This window comes from Choristoneura fumiferana, chromosome 15, assembly GCF_025370935.1.
Source record: "Choristoneura fumiferana chromosome 15, NRCan_CFum_1, whole genome shotgun sequence".
Taxonomy (NCBI): domain Eukaryota; kingdom Metazoa; phylum Arthropoda; class Insecta; order Lepidoptera; family Tortricidae; genus Choristoneura; species Choristoneura fumiferana.
In genome coordinates this window covers 8,057,149-8,076,654 of record NC_133486.1, presented here as the reverse complement: position 1 = coordinate 8,076,654, position 19,506 = coordinate 8,057,149, and the positions used below count along the sequence as shown (strand labels likewise).

Genomic DNA, 19,506 nt, shown 5'->3' with positions numbered 1-19,506 from the left:
CCTTGAAATATAGGCAAAACAGAATTTTAAAAGGGTATGTCAATATGAAACTAACCGTATTTAATCAAGTGGCAAATATATCTGGCTTTGGTATCTAATCTCGAAATCTTACCGATAATCCGGATGCTTCTCCATATGCTGCTTGGACAGCCGCGACTGTTCCTCATAGTATGGCTGTTTCTCAGCATTCGACATAGCCTTCCATCTGGCTCCGAGGATCTTGGATATGTTGGAGTTGTGCATGTCTGGGCAGGCTTTCAATATCTTGCGCCGTTCGTCCTTAGCCCAGACCATGAAAGCGTTCATTGGCCGTTTGATGTGCGGCTTGCCGGCCTCGTCGCGTTTTGGTTGGCGGACGAGCTTGGCTTTCTCGGTCTCCTCCGCTTGTGATTGGCCCCAGGATGATGCTGGAAGAGGCAAAGGATCTTTAGTATTTTGTCGAATTGTGAACATTCTCAGGGTCAAATTGTATTTTGGCAGGAACTTTTTTGGCTGTCAGGAAGAGCTGAAAAGTTCCCATGAACCTGACAATCTGTTTTTATAATGATTTAAAGTGTAACTCCATTCTTCCTTCCACATAATTATACCTAAAGATGAATGAGTTATTTATGTATACAACTGGACGATCCGATGGCCAAGTGGTTAGAGAACCTGACTACGAAGCTTGAGGTTCCGGGTTCGATTCCCGACCGGGGCAGACATGCATTTGTATGAATAATATGAATGTTTGTTCTTGGGTCTTGGATGTTCAATATGTATTTTAGTATGTATTTATCTATATAAGTATGGTTATCCGTTGCCTAGTATCCATAGTACAAGCTTTGCTTAGTTTGGGGCTAGGTCAATTGGCTCATTTCAGATATCCCACTAATCCTGTTAATATCTTAAAGGTGAAGGTTTGGATATTTTTAACGCTAAAAAGGGTTCAACGGATTTGGATCGAAAATTAGCATAGTTCCCGCGGGATAGCGATTGATAATCGAATTTTCCGCAGAACAGGTTAGAAATAATTTTCACCTCATCAGGTCAGAAAACATCTCTATGTCTATGACATAGACGATCAAAAAATATCTTATTAAGGCTTCGCACACACACAAAAAGCAAGACAAGTGTATTCCTACTTTTAGGTACCTACATACATACACTACTGGTAAATGATACAGCCTAGAAACAAACAGAGATAGAGAGAGAAACAAAGTCTTGGAAATACTTGGAATAGTCGTACCTTTTGGCTTGAGACCCAATAAGAATAGGGATCCAGAGATCCATAGAGCATACTTGTTTCCTAAATGTCCTCGATCGGATCACAAATAAAGATGGAGAATTCTAAACCTGCCCTCCTAATTGACGAAGAAGGTAAACGTGTAGATCATAAATCACCGAACAGGTTGCAGACTTATTCGGATTACCAAACTTTTAACTGCAGTCAAGAAGAAAGCATAAAAAACACCAAATGGCCCGTTGTCCACTAATTATATGAAAACGAGTCCATCAGTAGCTATGCTAAGCTGCGCTATAAATTATAGCTATTTGTGAATGTGGACCGTAAAACGGTAGTTAAGTTAAGATTAACACTTTTGTGACGGGGGTCCCACTTACCGCTTATAGTTTATAGTGTTGGGTTCATAATTTTAATGGAAAATTCGTTTTGTAAAGTGTATTTTGCATCATGAATGAGTGGAATTCAAAAATTCGGACACAACAGCAGCGGTAGGTACAGTCAACGTCATAAATAAGTGATCACTTTTGTACTTGTTATTTTAACGGCATGTTTGAAATTTCGTAAAATTGTGTACAGACTGAAAGCGACAAGGTACAAAAGTGATCACTTATTTATGACGTAGACTGTACTTAAAGAAAGACTGTAGGCATGGAAGACATTGAGATTGAGATTGTGCAACAGACAATATTAGTCAATAGAACTAAGTATCTGTGTTTTCCAGTCCGTAGTTTTGTTATTATTAATTTAATAATATAAGGTAAGTATAATATATTGTTTGAAAGTTTCACAATTCTCACACATAACTAATATATTTATAGGGAGTCAATCTTATTCCTATATTTACCTTGACGTTTCGACCACAACGCAGAGGCCATGGTCACTTGATGGAGTCGACCACGGCCGCTGTAATGTTGTCGAAACGTCGAGGTAAATTTTCGCAACAAATACTTCGTGAATTCGTGATTGATTTAAGGTTGTTTGTTCGGTATGAGAAGGTACAGTCACCAGCACCAATATCTGACACGACTCTATTTCTAGGGCCGAAAGGACGTGTCAGATATTTTTGCACCTCCGCTGTGGCAGATATTAATGCTGGTGACTGTACCTAAATAGCTTATTTACTATTTTGATTCTGATTCTTTTTTGTTTGTGTCCTTTTCGACAAATTGACACTGAAGCACAAGTTAGTGTCAATCACATTATAATGAATTAATGATAACTGAAACATAAATTCAGTTGCATCAGTTTTATCAAGGAATAATCACTGACTTAATTAAAATGTTGATAGACAAACCGGGCGATGGTATAACGCCTGTAATTGATGGCATCCAAGTTAACTTGAACTATACGACATTTTTTAAATCTGAAAGCTCTCTAAATTATAATCTTTACTAATGAATTCATCATAATAAAAGCTTGGTCGTTTGTGGCTTAAAATAACATAATCTCGAGCACCTGTTGGATTCCTGAGATTTTATGGACAGTTGGATGTGTAGCTGGGAATATAATGTTCAGTAATGACAAGTGATTCTTAACTATTTTATACACTCATTTTATTAAACGTATACCTAAGTATTTTAATAAAATTAGAGTGTTTATGTACAAAAAGTACCTATAAGCGACAAAAATTATGCATGTACATTATGTTATGGTTTAGAATAAGTATGTATCTTAATTTATGACAAAATGTAAAATTATAATTTAGACACTATTGCATTAGGTTATAACCTGTAGGTAATGATAGTTGCTCGTGTATGAAATAAACAAAACTGCCTAGTGTCTATCCCGCTTTTTGTCAGTCACTTTACTGATTGAGAATATTTGTCTTGCGTTGTACCCAAAAATAGCAAATATATAGATATCCTAAGTCATTTCCACGCAGAAAAGTGCCCAAGACTGGATGAGTTGGCGCACGATGGTGATGCCGATCGTTGGGTTAGAAATTCACCAACCATAGAGAATGGTAACTTTAAATAATTTGTATACCTAAACGTTTATACAATAAAGTATACTTATTCTAAGTTACTACGTAATCATCAACTATTAATATATCCCTTATACTGAAAGAAAGGTTAAAATATACATCAGTAAATAAAAATACAGAAAGTCTATACAGTGGCGTAGCGTGGGTATCAGCAGCCCGGGGCGGAAGAAAATTTTCCCGCCCTCTTATTTATGGTACTCATTGTAATCGGTCCGAATCGTAGTTGCGACATTTTTTTTGTTATGGAGTTATCATCATCATCCCAGCCTATACACATCCCACTGCTGGTCACAGTCCTCTCAGAATGAGAACACTATTGGGCCGTAGTTCCCACGCGGGCCCAGTGCGGATTGGGAACTTCACACATACCATAAAAAAATATGGTAGGTATTTTTCCGCCCCTTAAATGCCCCTTAAAACTACGCTACGCCACTGAGTCTATATAGGTATAATCAAAGCCGGCAACTTCACCTTTTTCCAAAACTAAACCAGCAAAAAAAAAAAAAAAATACTAGGTATTGGTGCAGAGACCAGTCGTCGGGTCTACCTTAGTTATGTGGTCGCACACCTTCATTAACCTTATAAATGTAATACGTCATCGTCACTAGTATACTATACTTACTGCTATTTTAACAAATCGTAATCAGCAAGTGTTTCAAAGAAGAGGTACTTATAGAAGTATAGAGGTGTAGAAGATGTATTTCAATTGCGTTTCAGACTTCATTTACTTTGATGCTGCAATATAGCACCCCCGCGTTCAAATATAATCATCTAGTGATGGGATCGGTGGAAATATTTTGACATAAAACTATGCTTGGAATGTTGACGATCGAAAATAGCTTCAGGGCGAATGCAGTTTATTTGATAGTCGGTTTTAAATCCACTTGAAATTTTGAAATCTATAGACAAACGTTTAACTTTTCCTCACAGTTCGTTTTCGCAGATTTACGTCAGATTCGCATCTGATAAGTAAGATAAGTTTAGTTGGGCCCGCGTGGGAACTATGGCCCAAGCCCTCTTGTTCTGAGAGGAGGCCTGTGCCCAGCAGTGGGACGTATATAGGCTGGGATGAAGTTTAGCACGACCTAAATTTGTGTAGTACTTGCAACTAGAACAGAAATTAATAACGTTTGAATATATCTAGACATTTGCTGTGCTTGTCAAAAAAATCTTGACAAAGGCAGCAGAGGCTCCCAGCGCCAGGGTTCTACTGTGTCACGTACGAACTTGTCAAGGTATAGTAACAACTATCAAAACACAATCGATGTAAAAAATGCGAAAATCCATTGCATATCTATTGGGACAGATTCGCTGCATCCTCTGATAGATATACGCAACTATTTCACCTCTTAGACTATTAAAAGAAACGAAAGACGCTGAATATGATAATAATTCGATCAAAAACTAATAAATTAAAACCATAGTTTTTTCTACAACCCCCCATATCCCGCCAGTTTCTGATCAGATTCGCGAAACCGCCTCACCTGATGGATTCACCATCTACTACCACTCTAATAATTACAAGAAACAAAATACTACGACTAAGATCTGTCAGAACAGTCAGTCACGATACTAAATTATTAATGAAATTCCATTGTCTTCCACTCATCGCAGACAGGTCAGATTCACCACATCCGCTGGCGGATTCGCCACCAACTGCCAATCGGACTATTGGAAGAAACAAAACACTATCAACGCGAGAAGTCAACAATAAATTAATGAGAATCCATACTCTCTTCAGCTCGTCGCAGATTTAGGTCAGATTCACCGCATCCGCTGACGGATTCGCCGCGTCGCGCGATTAATAAGCGAGCCCGCGCGGAAACATCCACCACTCAAAGACGGGCATTCCTCGAATTAATTTGACACGCAGTTAGATAATTTATAACATCCTACGGCTGATTCGCGCGATACGTTTCTTAACGCATTGCGCGGACGCACGGGCGCAAAAGTTATTACAGAAATGGTTGCGCTGAGAGATCACGGCTATGATCTCGCACCACCGAGATCCATGAGAGACCACCAGAGAGATTCTATGGGAAGAAGTTTGACTTTTATCCAATTTCACTATAGAGATTAATTTCGATGACATGAAGGGTCGGGATATAAACGAAGAAATTCTTTCCCTTTTACTCTATGGGTGTTTACCTTTACACTTTAGTAACTTAGTGGGCATGGAGAATTTACAGGAAATTCAGTAAACTATTATTGAAATAGAATAACTGTTTTGCGAAAAAAAAAACTACCGAGTGAAAAATGGAGGGCCTACATTGGCAAAATAAGATCACACAAGGCGTAAAATACTTATTATGATTTTTCGTATGCAATGCAAAAATAGTTAAATCCCAATCGCACAGATTAAAATTTTTAAAGAACTTGACACATTGATAGTCCACGGGCGAGCCGCAGCGGAAGCGCGCGTCCCGAACGCCATCTATTTCACGTAACGTGCACTTCTTGTTGTAATGTAGAGGAAACTACACGGCACTCACAGTCTTGTATCCCAGCTGGGTACATGCCAAATATTTAAAGTACCTCGTTTTATTGTATTACTTGATGTAGTGATTTGCCAATTGGTTACTGTCTGTCAATTAGGCAAGTACTTAATATTTTTTAACCTAAAATTACATTACAACAACATCATGACGTAACAAAACGCATTTAACTTTGACGTATTCTCATGCTATAACAGTCACATCCTTAAAACAAAACGCTATAATGTTAAAAAAAAAAACTAAAAATATCACGACATCGTTTATAGTACGCCTCTGACTAACTATAGAAATCGAGGCCCAAAAATGCTTCAGTATTAAAAAAAGTAAAAAAGCGCGCCAACCGACAATGGTGCCACACTGCAGGAATGTCATCAACGATCTCAGATGCAATAAAAACGACAACAAGTAAACAAATAAGCCCCCAAAACGTGCGTACAGTAATAAAAATAAATCCGAAAACTGGTCTAGAAGATTTACAGAAACACTTCAAGATGATTATCGTGTGTAATTAATATTTCTAACGTATTTAGACGCTTCGTTTTATACGAGTGCTTTTAGTTGGGTTTCGTAACTAGAGAGTGCTTTACTTCAGAGTAGATAGATTGTGTTAATTATAATAAATCTTTGCTGTTTAAGATGAACTGATTGACTTAAAACTGGTCATTTACATCGCTGCAGATTCAGAAATGCAAATGTTCTAATAAAATAAAAAGAAATGTCGAATGTAAACAAGGCGCCACCAGTTAAAGTAGGTACTTAATAAAGTTAGTGAGTTTTCTTTACGTTACAATGTACCTACCTACTGTGCGACAGCGACAGAGTTCTTAATGAACGCGGGTGACGTTTGCATGATGGCGCTTTTAATTAAATTATTATGATTAGCTTTATGTTATTAGTGTTTTAATCTCAAAATACAAACTGAAAAACACGAACCAACGATACAAACAGCGACATTGACAGCAAACTGTAAAAAGTAAAGTTATGCGAGATAACCGCGTTAGTTTTGTTGTTCATTAAGATTTCTGTCGCTTTGTAGATTTGATGACTAAGTACTCTATGAGACGCAAGCGGATTGACGCGTAAATTCTAATATGGCTTAGGTACATTACGTTAGTTTGCAAACATAACCCGTTCTCATTATAAGGATTTTTTTTATAAGTAAGTATCGTAAATTATCATTTTTATGATTTATTTTTCGCTCGGTTCACTATTTTGTTTGCTTCGCTTGTGGTTTGTGTCCGTGTGTTTATTACTCCTTCACACTAAACCAGCTAGACGAATTTAAATGAAATTTTGCAAGTGGATAGCAGGATTTCTGAAATAATACATAGGCTACTTTTTATCCGATATTCGCACGGATTGATAAGAACGCCGAAGTCTCGACCGCTAAATTAAGAGACTTGCCACGGCAATTTTCATGCAACGTAAATGAAAACCGCGATGTATTTTTTGAGAATTTACGCGGGCTTATTTGCGCGATCCCGAAATCCAAATTCAAATGCCGGATATAAAAATACGAGCGAAACCGTGAGCAAATGCAGTCAATGTTACATAATATCAATCTGGTCACTAACCGTACATACTTTTTATTCCTCTAGCACATCGAAATATTAATTTTTGAGCGAAGCTACAAATAACCTGACCTATATCACTTTCGATTTTCCGGAATATAACTGTTTTACAGTACACGACGTATTAATTATATTTAGCAATTAAACATATCAAAATTCAGGCCGGCGACATGCGCTGTTGGTGGATTTTCACATTTCTACATGTTGCGAGCTATTTATCAGATTTGTTGTTTATTTTCGATGATGAAATGTTGGACGCGTCTTGGTTTGTGGTTTGTGCTGGTTGTTACTTTTCGCGGGACAAATGTTGCTTAAATGCTTAGCAAGAGGGACAACAAGACAAATATAGGCGTTTACCTCTTCAGTAAACGTGTCCAAGTGGTTTCAATTTTATTCATGTTAAAAATGCCTATTTTGCGTCCCACTGTTGTATAAAGGCTCTCCTCTTTTGATAAACGGATATATTAATGTTTAGATACTCTAGCTATTACAGCAAACATACTAAAAAATAATGACTAACCCGACTAACTACTTAACGAATGATAGACAATCATATCACTATGTTAAATAGTATGCACTGATTGAAATTTCTGTGATAACCACTTTCTTCCAAATTTATTTGGAATTTTAAGTTATTTTAATCGTGACTATGTTATTTTAAAGGATTAAGGTCTGTGTTGTTCCTGTAATTAGAAACACCCGGTATTAGTAGCAAGTACGTATAGTCGTAGGTATTAATCTTTATAAGTTTTGAATGAAGGAATTTTAAGCGTTAGAGCGAAAGACTAACGAAACGCAGAGGAAGATAAAAAACATATTTTAATGTATTAATTTAAAAAGTAGCAAAATAAAGTCAGCTGTTTATTATAACTGACTAGTTCTTGCCTTTAGCTACGTTTTGTCTATATACTCGTTTATACGAGTATAAAAAAAAAGAAAACTAATACTTATGTATTAGTGCATTTCTTTAATTTAAACATTAGGTATAAGTTTATATTCACTTGTTAACTACTTAAATGTTATTTCAATTTATTATTTTGCATTCCAAACTCACGAGTTCCCTACAAAAACTTGGCAAACTATATTAATTGCAAGAAATCACGATCTTTAGTTAGTGGTTTTTAGTTAGGATAGGTCGTGGGTTCGCAGAACGTAGTAAAAAAGTGATTTAAATATCACTTTTTTCCATAAAATCTCGTTGCACATTTAAAAATGAATTTTAGGATTTTTCTGTCATTAAACCAATTAATTTACTAACAATCGTTTTTTCTACAATACAATGACCCTTGATTGACACTACAGAGTAAACAATACAGACAACAGTAACCACAATTTAAAATCAAACATGTAGATTAATCTAGCGCAATTTTACAATAGGTACCAAAAATATACCTACTACTCCTAAGTATGACTTCAAAAACTGTTGTTATTCAACTCAAATTTACGACTCCTCTATTAAACAAAGGTACACTATTCAAACATACCATAAACCTAACCACATGAATCAAATAAAAGTAAAAAAAATATATAACATCATTCCAACGACCCAAACGAACGCCACTCCGATTCAAAACACCACTAAATACCTACAAATCGCTTCCCAAAACGTTGACTTCTTTAAAGTTTTCAACATAAGATTAAAACCAGCTACGTTCACAAATTATTACACACACAATTTCAAAAACTCTGCTTTATCTAACGCACGTTTTGTTAAAACAAAATCGATATCAATCAGTCAATTTAAGGCGCCCCCTGGCGTATATTTCACTCAATAAAACCTTGGACACTTTTAAATTTGACAACATTATGTCCACCGACGACGTCTAATAAATGATTTGATTAGACAGCCGCCTAATATTTTGGGAGCATCTACGTATGTGTGACGCATGGAGACGTCATTATGCAAATCGGGGTATTGTGAAAAGACGTAAGCGACACGGAAAAACTTTCAGGACTATTTTTACACAACTATTCTTTTTAAGACTATAGGTAAGTAACTTTAGATTGTTACATTATAATTATAATATTTAGAACAATTTTGGAGTACTAGTTTGCGAAGTTCCTAACAAAACTACCTAATCGCCTGGCTCAGTCCACAAACCTTAAAGAAAAGCCCGAGGTTTAATGCTCTTTAATTGGTGGTAAATTCTAGATTATAAGATTATCTAAAATTAGGGTGAATTTGGATATTTAAATATCTAAATCTGACCCTCAATTGTGTTTGAAAATTTGACGGGAGTTCAATTTATATTCACTGCTTTGTGACTATTATAGGTAGAGTTGTCAATAACATCAATTATTAGGAGTAAATACCACTAAAAAAAGAAACATTAAAAATAATAACTATATTTTATACACCGCTTAATTTATTTATTGACATACGAGTAGGTCACAAGTCTACGCTCAAACTATTCTTGAAGCCAACAATTACGAAATCTAGTAATTTAAAACTGGTTGTACATAATTATACGATGATATTTATTACCTAGGTAATTGAGTAAGTCTTCCTTAGGCGTTGAAATCTGTAGTTTTTTGGACGGATACTTAAGTTTTACGAAGAGCTGTCGCTTAAACCATTTCGGATTTTAGAACGTACTGATTCACGTAGATGTTAAGATTCGAGTTTTCTATTTAGAAACTGTGTCATTGAGTAACTGGTTATTGTTTCTATGATGTTGTGTGTCATAGGCAGGTGAGTCAGTTTGCAGAATGTAGGTAAAGTGTTTTGTTGGAAGACAATGAAGTTAAACTGTCAAAGAGTCGGTTTAAGTTTCGTCTCATTGCGAAGTGAACTCACTATGAGTGAAGATAATTGAAACATCCAGCCATCGACTTTAATAACTCCTGCATGAAATTCATATGGAGAAGTAAGAGATATTGATAATTTAAAAATAAAAGCAAAAAGTATTTATTAATACAAGCGTTACGAACATAAATTAGCAGCAGCAGTGGATGAGAAGGTTTTTTATATTGGACATTTTCAGTTTAGATGGTGTCACGATTTTAAATATTGACTAATATGCTGAAATTTATGACAAAGAATCCCCATAGACTTCCATTTGCTTCGGTTGGAAGCGATAGTCACTTAACATTAGACGAATCGCAAGCGCATTTGACGGTTTTAGTGATTTTTTCATACAAGTAGGTACGTATATAAGTAGTACGATGATAGAACTAAGGCAAGGAAAAGGTTGACAAGGATACTTACAATTACATCCAGCATACTCCTCCTCCTTTTGCAAGCTGTACTGCGGGCTTTCCTCCATGGGTGGGTAGGGTACGAAGCGGGGCATCATGAGCGGCGCGGGCGACGGTGACCGCTGCTTGCTGAGGTTGAGCGGCGCGTCGGGGTCGGGCGGCGGCGAGCGGGCGCTGGCGGTGAGCTGGGCTAGCTGAGCGGTGGCCGGCCAGGGGGAGCCCACCTGGGGGGAGGACAGAAGGGTTATAATAGAGCAAACAATGAAAGGTAAAGGTGATGTTTCCGAACAGCCCATTGCGGCAAAATTAAATTTGATTTTGATTTAAGACTAGTGTTTAAACAGCAAAGAAACTAAATTGCACTGAAGTAAGTAAACTGTTTGCATTTTCACACATACTGTGGTGTATCATCATCATCATCATCATCAGCCTATGTTCGTCCACTGCTGGACATAGGCCTCTCCCATGGCACGCCACTGAGCACGATCCTCGGCTATTCTCATCCAGCTCTTGCCAGCCGCCCTGCGAAGATCATCGCTCCACCGAGTCTGAGGACGTCCTACGCTACGTTTTCCGATCCGTGGTCTCCACTCAAGAACTCGTCTACCCCAACGGTTATCGGTTCTTCGGGTTATATGGCCGGCCCATTGGCCATTGCTGTGGTGTATGACAGTGTCATTTGAAAGCATAGTATAAGTATAGTTTAATTTCGATGAGATATGCACGACAAGAGTGGATGGGGCCCTAAAACCCTTCGTATACATATCAGCGTACACAAAAAGTGCGTGTTTTTGTATGGGAGCTTTATTTAATTTTTATTAAGTATCTTATGTTGTAAAGTGATTCTGAGAAAAATTATAAAGTATTTGTGTATTAAGGTTCAAAAGATACAGAGCTACAACAGATGGGTAGATACAGCGGAAGCGTGGTTATAAGGTCAACATACAGAATCCTATAAATTAGTATGATTTAAAAAATTGTGTTACACAAATAGTTTTAAAATAGTGAAAGTAAAATTCCAACATTGTAGTTTTTTTACGTAATGACAAGTAAACAATGCAATAAACCACTAAGTATAGCGAACGCAACATTTTCCTCGACGGAAATTACATAAACCTTTTAATCCGCCGTCAAATAATCTTTATAGCCCAAAACTGGATGACGAATCACCTCAGGGCACATCTATTTTACATAACCCACCGGTTCGTGTAATTACACAACTTTCGTTTTTACATCTTCAGCAACATTGTCTGTTGCCTAATTCGAAATGTGTTAATTATCAAGTGCAGGATGTTAGCTAATGATAGTCTCTCTGTCTAACACATGGGTATGCTGCATGTAAGAGAAACCAGCACTGTTTATCGAGGTGTCCACTATCGGTGAAGAATTAAAAACAAATGAAATCTCAGCTGATGCTATTGGTTGGAGTTGTGTTGTGAGGCTATGACAGCGAAAGCGGTCGGAAACCAGTTGATTCTTGTATCTAAGATACCTTCCATATATCTAGCTACTTATGACTACCATTACCATGGGAATGAGTATAGAAACATTAAGGGTTCAGTACCTCAAAAGGAAAAATCGGAAACCTTATAGGATCACTTTTTGTCCATCTGTCGGTATGTCTGTCAAGCCCCTTTTTCAATACTCAGGTCTAACTATCCCTTGGAGCTATGAAAAATTCAAACTTCTAAGCCAACGCAATCAAAACATACAGCCGTTTATACTGCAAATTTTCGACACTCGCGAGGGAATCAAAACCTACAGGATCCCGTGAACTCAGAATCTTGAAATTTGGTACGAAGCAACTTCTTACAGCACAGGTAAAGGAAAAATTGCGTAAAGCGTAAATTTTTAGTTACATCATATGATAAAAATATTTTTAATAATTTGTACGGAACCCTCGGTGCGCGAGTCCGACTCGCACTTGGCCGGTTTTTTAAGCAACAAATCGCCGAGATAAAAAAGTTATATTATACTCTATGGTAACTGGGCTACCGCTTAAGTTGCTGCCCGGTTCTTAGGCTGCACGCACTGCAATTATCGCGAGCAGTTTTAGGGCACCGTCTCTTTCTTAAGAGGTGCTCTGAAGAGGGACAGCGAGCTAAAACCCGCTTGCATTTAATCGTAGTGCGTGCTGTGCTTGCTAAGCTTAACTAAGATTTTTGTAGCGACTTAAAGCGATGTCTTCAAGTGATGATGACGTACTTATTCAGTTAGATAGACAAGGCATCCTCTATGAATGCCTCTATCCCACTAATATAATAATGCGAAAGTTTGTAAGTCTGTTTGTTTATTTGTTTGTTTGTTACTTCATCACGTCTAAACCGCTGAACCGATTGAGATGAAATTCGGTATACAGATAGTTTGAGTCCCGGGGAATGACATAGGATAGCTTTTATCCCGGAAAATTGCATAGTTCCCGCGAGATAGTGAAATCGAAATTTACGCGAAGGGAGTCGCGGGTAACAGCTAGCTAGTATAAATATGCCTGTAGGTAGGTATGCCTCTCACAAACACAACCCAACAGACTCTTACTAACATTTTTTTTCGATGGCTGGGCCATGCCATGACCATCCTGACCAGACTGTTACAGCAGCATTAACATTGTTTTAGGACTCACGTTGGACTGCGGCTGTGGCCTCATCTGCTCCAACAGTGGTAGCAGTGACAACGGTGGTCCCGGGTACATGCCGTGCTGTCCACGCCGTACCAACTCTTGCCGCCGTAGCTGTTCCTGTTGCAGTCTTTGAAACTCTAGCTCCGCTGTCACGTTGCCTATGTTCTGTAACAAAAGAGAAAAGACTTAGTAAGTACATATATTCCAGATTTTTTCATGATGAAACGCAAAAAGGTGAAAATGTTAATAGGTATCCCGCAAGATGGATGCATAATGAAGAAATCGCGAGAAACCATTGACTGCGGATAGCACAAACTCGACTGTCGTGGAGAGTGATGACTAAGTTTGTTGACTAAATAACAAATTGGATGTAGGGAAACAATAAACACACGCTAGTTAGCAAAACTAAATTCGCTCCGTTAAGAGCAATGGCAAAAGAGCTGAAATTCGGGCTGCATGTTGAAATTTGGGAGAAAACTAACTAAATGTTAACATGTCCATGAATAAAGGGAAATTATTTTTAACTGTTCTATCTACTCGCGCAACGTATAAACGCCTATTAACCGCCACTAAGAATAATTCGTAGTCATAAGATTTCGATTACCTTGGATACCGAAAGCGGTGATTAAACGCAGAACCTCATAACCATTTGTCTTTGAAAGCGGTTTTACCAGATATCACTCTTTCCACAGGTCCGTCCCCCACAATATATCGCAACACAATAAAGAAAAACAGTAAATCGGGTTACAAATCAAGCAGAGGACGCATTAAATCTACCCGCCCGTAAACCAAACGCACAAATAAAGAAGTTCGATTAATTGCAGGGAGTCGTGACGAACAACACAATATACATTTTATCAGCTCTTCATTAAGATCACATTGAACTGTTAATGGTTGTACAGAGCAAGACGTTATAAGGTGTTGACATCGAAACAACTCGATGATATGGGCTTCCGGACGATGCGTCGGCGATGCAAAGAATGCAAATTCAAGTTTCTGCAAAAGTGCATTAATGTGCGCTGACAGTAATATCACTTTAAGTGAAATACGGAACGGCACAAAAAAAAAAGAATCGCTAATGGAAGACAAAAGGGAATGCATAAATAAACATGACATAATGAGCGGATAAAAAGAGGCCGCTTAGCGTAATAGGTATCCCTTGCCGGCGCCACGGTAATCGAGCAAGTTTTTCCATCGTCCTGACAAATTGCTGTCATAACCGAACGGATTAAACTTTTTATTAAAAACAACAAACTGTGCATAATGTATGGCAATCGGCAAGGGACAGATGTTCCCGAATAACGCGCGCGATTTATCTAATGTAAAAAGACTTTTATTTAATAGCTTTGCGGAGATGTCCTAGCAATTGGCGCTTATATTTTACAGCCGACCGTCGTTTTGGCATTTCGACCGCGCTTTGATAGCATTATTAATGTTAGAGATGATATAAAAATGCGTGATTTGATTGAGGAGGCCAGCTGCGTTTTAATATATTGTTTCTCCAGCGCAGGTGGGTCGGGGAGAGACACGCATGATGGAGCGGTGCTAAAAGTAGCCGAAGACCAAAACAAATGACAATGGCAGCCTTGCCAATAGCAACAGTGGGGCGTGATTTGGCGCTATCACCCCGCCGATGTACAATCAATAAAGATGGCCACGGTATAAATAGCTGCCATCCTTGAACATCAAACGCTGTAGCAGTTAATCTCCGAGATTACACAACTTTTCATACCTATTAATCCAGCGACAAATTATAATAATCTCATTCAACAATTGACAAGCTACTTAGCACGAACAGAGAGGATTATGATGATATAATGGATTAAAGATCAAAAAACAGAATGCGTTAGAAATGTAGAAGTTAGGAGTGACACAGAGATTAGAACTGACGACCGGACATGCCGTGGCATAATTTATAAAACCCACAGTCGATATCAAAATAGTTTAATCCCTTACCGTTGGGAAATAACAGGTTTTAGTGGTAAGAACTTAGAGTTTATAATGCATGTATTCTTTGGCAGAGTGATAGAAATCCGTATAATGAAACAGACGTCACATTGACGTAAGAGGTGCAAGATCTTGGTTGGAATCATAATATACTGTCATTGGTCGACGCATTCTTATTTTCAGATGGATTACCTAGTTCTCGAATGTGGGTTTCTGGACTTTGTAATTATTTTATACGCGAACTCTTCATTTTGTGGCGGTAATATTAATAATCACATTAGTTTCACGCGGTATTTGCGAATTTGTTGTAAATCTCGTTTTAATTAGATAAGATAAATCAGCGAGATGATGTGATTTGAAATATTAATTTAATAATATTATGTATTATTAATGGCAAGAGTTTTAATTAATGTTACTATAATGTCACTTCCTACTGCTTTTAGCTAAAATTAAGAAGACTTTGATTATAAAGCAAATTTCAAAAAGTCCGAAGACAGTTTAGTTCTTTAAGCGGATACATACAAAAACAACATTATACAAAACAAATATAGCAAAGTGTTGATAATTTAAATAATAGCATAAAAGTGCGAGGGCTGGCACAAAGGGCATTACGCCGCGATGACATATCAAAATGAATCGCTAATGCATGTGGACTAGGTGCAGTGGAGAGGGCAAAAAATATGCACTCTACTATTTATTTATGAACTAACTGAAGACTGGTAAATGAAGACTTACTACTCCGGAATTTCAGATAGTTAGATGCAAAACTAAAAGATTCAATTTATTTTTCTAATTGAAAACGTATTGACCCGCTTACTCGTTTGCACCCCCTATCATATAAACGCCCAAAATAGGATTCCGTAGCCATTACGAAAAAATTAAGTAATATTTTTCTAAAGATTTCGTATTTTATACGGGATCTTCTATAGTTTAGGTATATTTTATACCTTAGGCTGCTATTTACTCTTAAACTACTAATAATTTCAAGCAAACTTAGACGTCATAGTTTTCCTTGAAATTTTGATATACTTACTGCCATTCTGAATTTTTTCAAATTTTTCCACCCACTGCTTTAGATTTTAGAGGCGGGACGCTCGATTTTAATGAAAATTTGCACTTTAAAGTTGAATATTTCGCAAACACATCACTAAATCGAAAAATCGTTTTAGCAAACCCCTAATGGTTTTAAAAGACCTATCCAACGATACCCCACACTACAGGGTTGGATGAGCAACAAAAAACCAACCCCACTTTACGTCTGTGGGAGGTACCCAAAAAAAATTGTTTTTATTTTTTTATGGTAACATTTTGTCGGCATAGTTTACATACATACCCGTGCAAAATTACAGCTTTCTAGCATTGATAGTCCCTGAGCAAAGCCGCGGACGGACGGACAGACAAACAGACAGAGACAGACATGGCGAAACTATAAGGGTTCCGTTTTTGCCATTTTGGCACCAGAACCCTAAAAATAAAACCAAAGCTAAGGAACGTCGGCGCGGTCAGTACCTACTTGGATGGGTGACCGCCTTGTTAACTCTTTGTTTTTTTTTACAACAAGTTTGTCTCTCTTTCTAAGCAAATCTAATTCTATAATCTATGCATATCACATTTTTCTCAACTAACGTCAATAATATTTTACATCAATATCGTCTCCATGTGTCCCGTGTTGCGTTTAAATGCATTTTAATATCGACAACAGATTGCACAATTGTATCCTGAATTAATTATTGCATCGCTGAGTTGCAAGACTCGTTTTATCGCGATCGGTCGCCCGATTGATCCGGAGATTAGTCCGATGACTGGGACATGCGATTTTTGTGATTGCCGATGAATGATTGGGGATTATGAGAAACAATGATTATGATTTGCGGTTTGCAATTTTGGGGGGATTTTTAAGGAGAAATTTGGAGGGGTTTGTTTGTGTGATTGGAAAAAGAGGGAAAAAGTGTCTGATGGTCTTTAGAACTTACATTAAAAATTGCTTGTACGTATTTCATTAGGTATTAATTTTCTTCTAATTTATAAGACACATGAAACAAATTAAAAAAATATTTACTTTTTTATTGTATAATTGTTTTCTTTTAATGTTATTTATTATTATTTTATTAATTTTGATTTTTTGTCATTTTCTTTAATTATTATTAATTTAAGTTTTAATTTATTATTAGAAACAAATTAAGTGCTTTCTTTACTTTTAAATTGAAATGTTTGAAGTTTATATTAGAGCAGCTTTGTATACATAAGTATATATTATATTCCAACAAATGATTATCCCGTCGTTTTATATTGATGCAGAGCTTTAATATAGGTTGAATACAAATAGTTCGCATAATAATACGACAGTAAGGTTGTACGGTCGCCAAATAAAGCTGTATCAAAAGTCATTAAGTATATCAAAAACAAAAAATAAGTTTTGAATTATGTTACCTAGTTAATATAGTATTAAATCAGGTTTTATTTTATTTCATAAATGCGATATGTATATTAATTATATTGAACTTTAGGACGCAACTGGGGTCTTCCAATACAGCAATATTAATTCAAGATTAGTATTTTTTAACTGAAACTAGAGGCGGAAAGAACAATTTCATAAAATCATCATCATTGCCACTTTGCATAATAAAATATTTGCAGCCAAGTTTTTTTTTTATTATTATGCGAGGGAAGAAAAAGAGTGTCAATCTTACTAATATTATTTTGTTAGGCTGTATGCGTTATTATTCACTATGTGCATCTGTACTTTTTATCCCAGATAATTGAAGATATACAATTACTTGGATCAGCGACATGCAAATTCTTTTGACTTTTTTTTTATTTGACTGGATGGCAAACGAGCAAGTGGGTCTCCTGATGGTAAGAGATCACCATCGCCCATAAACATCATCAACACTAACGGTATTGCAGATGCGTTGCAAACCTAGAGACCTAAGATGGGATACCTCAAGTGCCAGTAATTTCACCGACTTAATGATAGTTTGTTCATAAAGAACGAAGTTTAAATTGTTCTCCTAATTGTACCATTGCTATCGCTACAATACCCCCCGCAGGACCAGTCGTGTTTATCACAGGTTTTTATCATGTTATTGTAATCCAGCGTGATGTGCAATTTTTAATGGCCGTTGCACCGACTGTATCAGATCTTGATGCAGTGATCATGCATTTTGCATGTTTTTGTTTGTTGCGGTTTGTTAGACAATGTTTTTATCGATAATGCTTTTAAGTTTGATTGATATTTTGGGTTTTGCTTGATCATTGCTTTAAATAAAGGTTGGCGTTATGTGTTTCTGTTTGGTCGCAAAGGTTATTGTTAAGCGAAATATTAAAATAAGTATACTTATTATCATCATCATCCCAGCTTATATGCGTCCCACTGCTGGGCACAGACCTCCTCTCAGATTGAGAGGGTTTGGGACGTAGTTCCCACGCGGACCCATATGCAGTATCATAATTGAACCATGAAAAAAAATATAGGTGCACTCAAACTATTTGATTCTTGACCTGACCCACCGTAGCACGTTCTCACAGTAAGTGTCATAATAAATTCCCTTGTCAAGCAATGCGATGTCACTATGACTTTTTCTACAAAAAGGTTCAAAGGTTCAGTGGGTGACGATTTAGTTGGTTCGACTGTACATGGAGAAAATACACCTACTACAGGAAGTAAAGAATTGATTTCATCAGCAGCATTTGCTCAACGAAAATTAAGATTTCTTGAATGAAATTTCTTTGGTGACTTTTTAGCGCACATTAGCCAAGAAGTGTAGGTTTGAATCCCGTCCTGCGTACCTGAAAACTTTTCTTTTTTTTTAAACCTTAAGTGGTGAGATCTTTTGGCCAACCTAAGTACTCGGAAAATAAACGGTTGTCGTGTTAATAATGATCTATTTAAGTAGGTATAAAATTAGTAGGTATTAATTTATTAAATACGGTAGCTAATAATGATTACAAGAAACCCGGAATATTTTACAGGAGGTTAGATTAGTTAGACTGAACACCTCTGTAAATGTTTCTCAGGTTTTTATTATTGTCGTTTACGAATATTTCCATTGATCGATGTTTAATCAAAATATTATCAACTGAAAAATTCCGAAACACCAAGTACATAACCTAGTAGGTACTGTATAAATACATACAAATCGCATCTTTCATCACTTACGCGGTATCCCCGCATACAAGTTACGCGGTTTTGCACTTATCATCTTTAAACATCAAAAAAACTAGTGTCAATACGAACCATCATTAGCGGGCACGTGCGCTGCACGCGCCTATCGTATAATCAACTCATGCGCATCGATCATTCCATTTTAAACCCTATCTAAAGGTCATAAATGTGTTGACGAGTGCGCATGTAGCTATGCTCAGATTGATCAGCATGGGGTTGCTAATATGACCACATTTGACAATAGATTGGCGTGGCGTTATAAGTTTGACACTTAAGATCAGAGGGCCTACTCCGAAATTCAAAAATC

The 19,506-nt window shown here is 37.0% G+C and overlaps 1 protein-coding gene across 1 annotated transcript in view; it reads right to left on the bottom strand.

Annotated features, from left to right (window-relative positions):
- The window catches only part of Sox102F (transcription factor Sox102F), a 335,400-nt gene that overhangs the window by 3,006 nt on the left and 312,888 nt on the right, over nt 1-19,506 (bottom strand). Inside the window, exons 5-7 of the mRNA XM_074098230.1 lie at nt 13,091-13,252; nt 10,481-10,694; nt 113-407 (exon numbers count right to left, since the gene is read on the bottom strand). Coding sequence (XP_073954331.1) covers nt 113-407; nt 10,481-10,694; nt 13,091-13,252 — 671 coding nt within the window. The remainder of the gene's footprint in view (nt 1-112; nt 408-10,480; nt 10,695-13,090; nt 13,253-19,506) is intronic.